Source organism: Ixodes scapularis, unplaced genomic scaffold (genome assembly GCF_016920785.2).
Source record: "Ixodes scapularis isolate PalLabHiFi unplaced genomic scaffold, ASM1692078v2 PGA_scaffold5__190_contigs__length_132052651, whole genome shotgun sequence".
In the NCBI taxonomy this organism is placed as follows: Eukaryota; Metazoa; Arthropoda; class Arachnida; order Ixodida; family Ixodidae; genus Ixodes; species Ixodes scapularis.
This window is the reverse complement of record NW_024609880.1, coordinates 66727484-66737887: the sequence shown is the minus strand read 5'-3', so window position 1 is coordinate 66737887 and position 10404 is coordinate 66727484. Positions and strand designations below refer to the sequence as shown.

At 46.5% G+C, this 10404-nt stretch overlaps 1 protein-coding gene across 1 annotated transcript in view; it reads left to right on the top strand.

Moving 5' to 3' along the window:
- The first annotated feature begins 1319 nt into the window (after positions 1-1319).
- Positions 1320-10404, top strand: part of LOC8028283 (fibronectin type-III domain-containing protein 3A) — a 61817-nt gene continuing 52732 nt past the window's right edge. Inside the window, exons 1-2 of the mRNA XM_029985444.4 lie at positions 1320-1541; positions 5221-5491. Coding sequence (XP_029841304.2) covers positions 1356-1541; positions 5221-5491 — 457 coding nt within the window. The 5' untranslated portion in view covers positions 1320-1355. The remainder of the gene's footprint in view (positions 1542-5220; positions 5492-10404) is intronic.

The following is a 10404-nucleotide window of genomic DNA, read 5'->3' as shown; positions in this document are numbered from 1 at the left end:
AAGAGATTGTAGCAGATAAGTAAGTATAAGCTTCTGACTAGTATGTGTACAGTGCCAAAAACACTTACATTAGATACACTTTTATCACAATGGTGGGTCACAGCATACCTTGTGTGCCAAATCCAGAGTGGGTTCGAAATTCGATAACACAAAATGGCGGAGCCATGTGCCACCTCCTGGTTGCCTTACTTCCATCTGTGGTTGCTGGATTGTCGGCATCTTCAAAAGAGTGCCAAACTCTCCCAATATAAAGGGCTCTGCACTGCACCAAACAAAGTACCTACACAAATGCATAAAAAGTAATGTTGGTTGTCTGTGTGCCTTGCCGTCCTTCTGGAGTAAGCTTTGGATTCTTGCCCTAGCTGTTCGTCGGGCATGTCTCACAATACTAACATGGATTGGATTGGATTATGGTGGCTCAGCTTTTTGTTTTGGGGGGCTTCAGTACAATAACATAATAGCGGTGTTCAATGTACCATACTTGCAGTTGTTTGCACATCAGATTCTTGCCCTAGCCATTTGTTGGGTTTCTTCCACAGCACAAACATGAATTGGATTATGGTGGCTTAGCTTTTTTATTGGGAGATCCCAATCCGGTAATGTAATGGCAGTGCCCGGTGGACCATACTTTCAGTCATCTACACATCTTGCCATCCTTCTCTTGTAAGCATCCAATTCTCGCCCTAGCCATTAGTTGGGTTTGTTCCACAACACAAACATGGATTGGATTATGGTGGCTTAGCTCTTTGTATCAGGAGATATCAATCCAGTAACATAATGGCAGTGCCCAGCGGACCATACTTTCAGTCATCTGCACATCTTGCCATCCTTCTCTTGTAAGCATCCAATTCTTGCCCTAGCCATTAGTTGGGTTTGTTCCACAACACAAACATGAATTGGATTATGGTGGCTTAGCTCTTTGTATCGGGCGATATCAATCCAGTAACATAAGGGCAGTGCCCAGCGCACCATACTTTCAGTCATCTGCACATCTTGCCATCCTTCTCTTGTAAACATCCAATTCTTGCCCTAGCCATTAGTTGGCTTTGTTCCACAACACAAACATGGATTGGATTAGGGTGGCTTAGCTCTTTGTATTGGGAGGTCTCAATCCTATAACATAATGGCAGTGCTTAGTGGGCCATACTTGCAGTCGTCTGCACATCTTGCCGTCCTTTTAATGTAAGCATTGGATTCCTGCCCTAACCGACTGTTGGGCACGTTCACAACGCACAACATGGATTAGATTGGGTTATGCTGGCTTAGCTCTTTGTATCTGGCGATCGCAGCCTAAGACAATCGGGTGCTTTGCAGGCCCAGGGTCGAGAGCGCCGGGCGAGCAGCAGCCGCCTCCAATGGCGAGCGCCCAGCCCGATGCAGACAACACTGCCTCTCTCAACGGTCAGCCACAGCCACCACCGGCGCAGCAGCCGCAGCACTACCACCGAGCGCGGCCCCCGCAGGATCCTCTCCTGCCCATGGGCTGCGAGCCCCTGCTGGCACCCAGGGGCACCCCAGTCCAGCCTGGTGCACACTGGGAGGTAGGTGGCCACCCTGCTCAAGACACCTTGCAGACGTTTGAACGCAGCTAGAATATGATGTTGACGTCTGGGTAGGCACCTGCCAAGCGTCCTTCCTAGACATGTAGGGGACACCTTTCCTTAGATATCTGGAAGTCATTTTTACCCAGATGCCTAGAAGACATCTTCATCTAGTTGTCTTCAAGGTGTCTTTGTGCTTTAGCTTGAGCCTCAATGTACAGAGTAAAGAGTCTCTCAAGCTGGCTTCCTATTCGCGTGTCCAACTCGTCGCTCGCCCTCCCGCGGCGGAAACGGGAAGCGCTCTAGTGAGGGTCCGCCGATCCTCCTGCTCAGCGGGCACGGCGGAACTGCTTGCGATCATGGCTCGTGAAATGCCGTTTCCGAATGCAAACAACACTCTTCACTGTCCTGACGTGGTGCAGCAGCCGGTATGGGATTGTACCTTATTAGAGAGTTTGAGTATTGCGTATAGAAGCAAACGCAAGCGCAGTGCGTTTGTGTTAGAATGGCCTGCTCCACGTTGCGCGTGCGCATCGTTGCCATGCTCCGGTCCAAGACCGCAATTTCGGGCTCCGTGCACGCGCAGCGGGAAACATGCAAAGCTAAAGCAAACACACAGTGCTTGCGTTCGCTCGTATATGCAATACTAAAACTTACTACAGTTTCGCCATTTTTCAACATCAACGAAATGTGCTGCAGTGAGCAGACGCGCAAGCAGATAGGCGTTCCTTCGAACTGGAAAGGGTGAGGATGGCAAATTGACGGCGAGCAAATGCGAAAGAAAATTATGAAAAAGGTAATAATTAATTAGAAAAATAATCATTTTTTTTGGGGGGGGGGGGGGGGGTGATTTGGTCTGGAAGGATATTCGCGGCGACTTTGGAAGTTTTGCCGATTGTCAAAAGTCGTTACTTTGATAGCATCCTCAATTAATCTAATTTTACATGAATTTCTCACATTAGCTAGGATGTGGTTCATTGATTTTAGACTTTATTTATTTTATTCCTTGGTAATTGAAAATGCTGCAATTGGTACCAGTGATGATAATTAGCACACTTTAGATTGCCGTACTTGTTTGTGCGTTTGAAATTAGATCAAAAGCAACTAATTATTTTAAGCTTAAGAATTGGGTATTAAAATATATTAATGTTAATATTTATATTATTATTAATACAAATCGCGGCATTGTATGCCTCCAATTAACGCTACGATCACAAAAATACGCCATTTAACCATAACGGTCTTTTGTGTAAGGTGTCATTTTGTTTTCTTTTTAGTACATGAAGACTTCTGACATCGTTATCAAGATAGACAAACAGTCAAACGCTGGATGCAATATAAACTCACATGCGTCACGCGTTGCTTTAAAAGCTCGCACACTTCAGCTGCCGGACTCCGATTCCGTCTTTGAATTTTTCTAGAGAGAACAGCATTTCTTAATTCAAACGTTTTGGGAACATATTGTATAAATTGGATTTATTCTGCTATTCTTGGTGCTGGGAAAGATATTAAAGCAATATAATCTTCTGAATACCCCCCAAAAAAGCCATTGATAGGCCCACAGTTCATCATTTCATATGACAATTATGTGAGCGAGAAAAGGCAGCAAGAACTCACAAATATCAGCACTGAATTTTTCAACAACTGCAGCATTCTATGTTACCTCTAAGGTGTATGAAAGATCCTGTCTTTAAAGGGATGAAGGTTTCCACGAACAACTTCTTTAACTAAAAAAGTACAGTGTGAGACACATTTTGAGTTATGAAAGACTCTGAAATCAAGATTGATACCGAGAAATTAGATCCAAAATAAAAATTACTTTCGGTTTCGCTTCGGAATTAAAACATATTTCCTGGCCTAAATATTACACTAAACACCGTTTTTGTTTTCAGGATAAAGAGGTGACCTGCGCTTATAACACCCTAGCTCTCTAGTTTTACCAGAAATAATTTGTGTCGCTCAGTGAAGCCAGCAAACTAGACAGGCTCAGCAGCGGCACGCATCTCTGACCCTCACTAAACTGGCCATTTTGGAAAACGAGTGGCGCCACCTATGGTGAATTGGAGTCGCAAATAGAGACCCAGAGGTCCCCTAAAGTACCCTGGTGGGTTATCCGAGTTGTCGAAATTCCTCGACCGTTCCTGCCTCTAAGTGAAGTGTTTTTCCAGTTTAAGCACCAGTTTTTTTAGCAAATCTCAGCCACCCATTTATGTATAACTTCACGAGCCAAGCACTCCTTGATAAGTTTATCATTGTTTACAGGGGGCCGTAGGCTTTTGTGCTGCTCTGTCACATCAGTGCCATGACTGGAACGGGTTCCCCATCTAGCCGTCGAGAGAGATCTCGGGTTTAGACGCTCAAGAACCTCTGTTGTAGACAAATCAGAATGAAGTGCGTAGGGTTAATATAATAGCCCACAGGGCAAGGTCCCATGGATTTCGGCTGCCGCAGGACACAGACATCGATGGTCCTAATGCCACCCATATTACCATATTTACTCGCATAATGAACACACTTTTTTTTCCCAAAAAATTTACACATATATAGGGAGCGGGGCATTCGTTACGCGGGGTAACATTTCTGCATTTACACACTTTGTGCAAATGACACGGCAAGATACTGTGGCACATCTGGACTGATGGAGGCGCACCCACGGCTGGTCGGGGGCGCGCCACAGTAACCATGCTGATATTTATTGCTAGTATCCAGCGGCGCTCTCTGGAATATACGGGGACTACGCATATAAAAACTCGTCCAGCCGTTGACTGCCGAGCCCGCTCGCACAGACAGATCAAGTTTCGTTCACGGAGACGGCTGTTAACAGGGGCTACCGGACACACTCAACCTAAAACACAGCGTGCATTTCGCTGCACTGTTCTGTTACGGATTACATAAACGCATTTTCCCAGGGTATGTAAAATTAGGCCTAACCACTCACGATTTCACTGTCTGAAAGTGGACCACAGACGACTGCGTGTTTTTTGACATCAATGCATCCGATAGGCGAAGAATGTCTAGGGCTGGACAATTCCTCGACCCAAGCTTAGTCAAGTGTGCGCGCTGATCGGTTTCACGGTTGATCACTTCCACACCTACGCACTTGAAGCCGTTACGACAGCAGCGTGGCTTGGCATGACTTGGCCTTACCACTTGGCAGCAAAAAAAATATTGGATTGGTAGCTAGCTAAATTAAACGCAATTCGAGACTCGCGGAGCCGAAAATTGAAGGTGCGTTGATTACGCGAGGGAAAAGAAAAAGTCCAAGTATTGGTACCCGTTGTGGGGGGTGCGTTCATTATACTGGTGTGTTGAATCATTATGCGAGTAAATATGGTACTGGCGACACTTTGGTGTACATAAAGAAGTGGGAAAACATCACTTGCAGTGTTTGTGCCTAAGTGTTTTTCTGGCTTTAATTGATGCAGAAACGCCAGCATCGCGCATAGCATAAAAACGAACAAAGTCACCATGCATTTGAACCACATCAAATTGCTGCGGCCAAACAAACGCGCCCAACCTATCGTCTGCTTTCTTTCTCTGCATTTCTGTCACTCCCTTTGTCGTTTTTTCTCCCGGGACCATCAGTGTCGGCGCCCACGATTTGCTGAATTCTGCTGCCGTCTTTTCCTATCCCCCCCCCAAAGCTCGACAACTCGCTCCACCGCTGCTCTCTCCGTAGGTGGGCGAACCTCCCGGCGGCTGGCACGTGGTGAATGGTCTCTCTGGGGCAGAGAAGGGTAGCCACCGCTGTAAGGGCCTTCTGCAGCAGCAGCAGCCCAAGAGTTTCGGGGGCCCCCCGCACGGCCCCGCAGCCGGGGTGGTGCCCCCCTATGTGGCAGCAGCGGCTGCCCCCCACCAGCCCGGTGTCCCGCCCCACGTGGTGCTTTTGCACATCAACCCGGGTGAGACCATCTTCTTCCAGATGGGCGACCAGATGCAGCTCATACAGGGTGAGTTCGTGCACCTTGGCCTTAGCCGACGACGTTGCCAAAGACCCTGCACCAAAGAATTGTTACGTTTGGTGCTTTTTTCTGGTCTCCTCTCACAAAGCTGTCTGCTCCCCCCACAAAGCTGTCTGCTGTCCTCACAAATTTGTCTGGTCCTCCCACAAAGCTATCTGCTCCCCTCACAAAGCTATCTGCTTTCCCACAAAGCTGTCTGATCCTCCCATAAAGTCGCCTGCTCCTCCCACAAAGTTGTCTGCTCCTCCCGCAAAGCTGTCTGCTCCTCCAGCAAAGCTGTCTGCTCGTCCCACGAAGCTGTCTGCTCCTCTCACAAAGCTGTCTGAACCTCTTACAAAGCTGTCTGCTCCCCCCACAAAGCTGTCTGCTCCCCCCACAAAGCTGTCTGCTCCTTCCACAAAGCTGTCTGCTCCTCCCGCAAAGCTGTCTGCTCCTCCCGCAAAGCTGTCTGCTCCTCCCGCAAAGCTGTCTGCTCCTCCCGCAAAGCTGTCTGCTCCTCCCGCGAAGCTGTCTGCTCCTCCCACAAAGCTGTCTGCTTTTCCCACAAAGCTGTTAGTTCGCCACGATTGGTGGTTTACTTTTTTCTACTCGCTTCCTCTCCAACATTCACCCTTAGTAAAGTGGAAAGGTTGAAGGTCTTTGTATAAGATACTCATCCCGCTTCTTTTAACCTGCAACAGACTATAATGCCGAGACCTTTCGGTGATGCACGCCTGTGCCCGTCCTTGACGTCACAAGCCCGAGTGAGAATCATTCCACTTTTGTCTTGATTACGAAGCTGGTCTTAGCTGGAGCTGGTGCCAGTTTCATAATCCAGCTTCAAGTAGACTGAACTTCACTTGCAATCCCTGGCTACTTGTTGGTATTTGTGAATGACAAGTTCGATGATGCATGTGAAAAGCGTGGCAAGAGCTCGGAGTTGTCACATTCTTAAAGTATCACTGTCAAAGTTAACAGCCTGATGTTGCTGTTATGTCCGTTGATGGAAGTAAAATTAATCTGACTAAAAACGTATCAAGCGTTTGACTAATTGTAGAATACCTGTCATAGTGATGCTTTTGGTCATGCTTGTCACCGATACTTGATGATGCGTTAACTCTTTTCTAACGACGGGAAAAGTTGCAATTTTCAAAGGACCCGTGCAGACCCTTTTATTTTCGTAACTAATTTGTGTATGGAGCAATATGACACATAAAAATGTAGCTAATTGTTCTTTCAAAAGAAACTAATGATGGTATGACACGCAAAAAAGATTTAAAAATTTTATTTTTTGGAAGTACAATGTATGCCTGGAAGGCATATAAACACCAACACTTCTACAGCTCTTCAAATAAAACAACAAATAAAAGGAAAATCCAGAATATACAAAATATGCCTCACACCCACAGCTATTACTTATGAAAGTTAAGTGTACTCCAACAGATGTTGTCTAGTTTTGGTTCGTCGGAGAGGCAGCCTCCATAACACGTGCGCTTTTTAACAGAGGAATGCTTATATTGGTTTTGTTATAGCCTTCATTGCAGTTTCTCCATATTTAGCATTTTTGTTTGACTTGTTGGGAACATAAAACATGCACGCTGGTTCAGGACATCATTGGAAATTAATAGAGGTGCTTACCGACAACCATATGTGAAGCAATATGCCTATAACATCTTTTAAAGTGTCCTCGGAGCTTGGGGCCTAAAGAATATGCCACAGTACAGTTGAATTATGTAAATAATGCCATCTTTGTTACAAAGACCGATGCAAGCAGTTAGCCATGTTGGACAAGTGCAAGCACTGTTCCAAAGACTATCTTAAAGGACACATGCAAAGAAAAAAAAAAAATTTTTTTAGACAGCTTAGATGGAAAAAGGGTGTCATAAAACGATTTTACAACGAAGAAACAAAATTTTTAGAGCTATATTTACGGCGCTATACGAATTTGTAGTTGGCGCTCGCGGGAGCCGCCGCTGGTCACGTGGCAGGCCCGCGCGCCGCCGCGCTGCGTCGTCGCCGCACGCTGAGCGTTGTGCGAACGCCGCTTCAACGCGTTTCTCCAAGCCGCCGTCGCCGCCGCCGCACAAGTTCGTCTGCTTCGGGGCGCCGCCGCCGTCATCTGACCGGCGCACAGGTCTATCACGTCTGCTTGCGCTTTTTCAGGAGTTTCCTTTGGGCTCTAAAAGTTACTTATTCGTCTTGGTTTTTTGTTATACTTCAAACAAAGATGAATAAGTTACTTTTAGAGGCCATAGGAAGCTTCCGAAAGAGCGCAAGCACCACGTGATAAATAAAGACCAGTCACGTGATAAATACAAACCACTTTTCCGCGGTGCCCGCGGGCGCCAACTACAAATTCGTTTTGCGCCGTAAATATAGCTCTAAAAATTTTTTTCCTTCGTTGTAAAATCGTTTTATGGCGTCCTTTTTCCATCTAAGCCGTTTAAAAAAAATGTTTTTTTCCTTTGCATGTGTCCTTTAAGGCCAACCCTACTTGTCCCATTGAGCGAAACAGTGGCATATATGGCCATAAAAATATGATTGAGCGGCACATGCCTCTCAATCAAGGACAACGCTGTCCTTGGCGCCATCCTTGAGGTCGTCCTAGGCCTCTAGGACAACCTTACCTTTTGCATTAAGCGAAAAAGTGGCGTCATTGTGCCCGAAAGATGACCATAAAAATATGTCATCAAGCACGTGCTGCTCACGCTCAAGTGCGGGAGCGTGATGTCACCATCATAGTGCCGTGTGCAAAAGGTGTGCTTCGGTCTTCATCTGTGCTCGCTGTGTGCTTCGTGCGATGGACTGTGAGGTGACCGCGTCTACATCTACGGCCTCGGCGTGGGCAGCAGCGTCTACATTTATGGTGGCTTCCGCAGGCGAATGTGGCCGCCCATGCAATTATGCCACAGCCTCCTTAAGTGTCCTCCTCTATGATTCATTCTCGACGTCGTCATAGATATCGTCCTCTATTCTCTGTAACAACTCACGATGGACCGCAGTAGACACTGCAAGCCATTCCAACGCACTCAGTGCTGCGAACGTACTGCATGTCTATAGCGCTATTTGTCGCTGCACCCCTCCTGTAGGTCATGTGACACAAACACGGTGTTGGATTGGCTTCGACGGCTCGTAATGTCCACTGCGGTCTATCATAAGGTGAAATGAAGCATAGGTGTCGTTCTGAACGTCGTCCTAGACGTCATCCTTAAGGTCGTTCTTGTTGTCCTTCAGGACGTCATCCTTGACGTCATCGTAGACACCATTCTTGACGTCGTCCTAGGCGTTGCCTTTAAGGTCGTCCTAGACGCCATACTTGGCATCGATCTCGAGGACGTCGTCCTAAACTTTAATACGTGTAGAAACATTACTCGAAAACGTTTCTCCTGCGGGACTTGAATGCTTTCAATTTCCTACACGTAAGCAGTTTTTAAGCTCAGACCTACGTTGAGATAGAGTTCTTTGGCTATCCACAAGATTGTGGAGCGTAATTCTCCGCACTAAATTTAATTTCTTGATGGCCCGATGAAACCATTGATCACCGATGATCGATGGGCTTTGGGTAGGGTCAGGAAAGAGTTTAGAATGCATGTTTTGGCTGCACTTATGCACTTACACCGGAGTGTTAAAGGACACATGCAAAGGAAAAAGACTCATTTTTTTTTAACATCCTGGTTGGGAAAAGGAAGTCATAAAACAAATTTACAACGAAAAGGAAAAATTTTTAGAGCTATATTTACGGCGCGATACGAATTTGTAGTTAGCGCCCGCGGGTGCCGCGGAAATGTGGTCTCTATTTGTCACGTGACTGGTTGCTATTTGTCACGCGGTGCTTGCGCTCTTTCGGAAGCTTCCTATGGCCTCTAAAAGTAACTTATTTATCTTTGTTTGAAGTATAACAAAAAACCAAGATTAATAAGTAACTTTTAGAGCCCAAAGGAAACTCCTGAAAAAGCGCAAGCAGACACAATAGACCTGTGCGCCGGTCAGATGATGGCGGCGGCGCCCCGAAGCAGATGAACTTGTGCGGCGGAGGTGATGGCGACGTGGAGAAACGCGTTGAAGTGGCATCGCACAATGCTCAGCATGCGGCGACGGCGTGACTTTGCGGCAACAGTGTAACTTTGCGGCAACAGTGTAACTTTGCGGCAACAGTGTAACTTTGCGGTAACAGTGTAACTTTGTGGCGGCGGCGCACAGGCCTACCACATGACCAGCGGTGGCTCCCACGGGTCCAGCTACAAATTCGTTTTGCGCCATAAATATAGGTCTAAATTTTTTTTTCTTCGTTGTAGATTCGTTTTATAATAATCTTTTTCCATGTGGCCTGTTTAAAAAAAAGTTTTTTTTCTTTGCATGTGTCCTTTAATGGAGGTAGTAAGCTTGCGCTGGAGGTGGAGCTTCTACTGCGTTCTTAACCTATTGCATCCATAGTGTGGCGTATACTTTTGAGTCTGAAGCCAACTGCCATCTGAAAAAATAATAAACAGCCCTGCCAGTTTTGTTGATTTACATTAAAGCCAACTTCCACTTTGCTTCACTAGATTTATAGCTTTGCTGTGTTGCTCCTTACTATGGAGAGGTTTTACTAGATTCTTAGGCACTGTTATGTTGCTACTAACATGGTGAGCTGCAGTTTTGCAGACATGTTTCAGCCAAAGTCAGTGTCGGTCAAGTTGTATAGACTTTTACTCGGAGGGAAGTCTGCCTGCTTTGGATTACGATGGCTTGTGTCTCCGCCGTAGAGGGGCAATTTAACTGGTGCGCTTATTCTTCACGCTGCTAAACGTATGATCCCATTGGATTAGGACGGGCAATTTAGCCAATGCGGCTAGCCTCTGTACGACTAGCCGACGCCGCACAATAGCCGAGGCTTCTAAATGTCTTGGCAAGGTCGCTTTGCTCGAGCCCCTTTCTTGGCG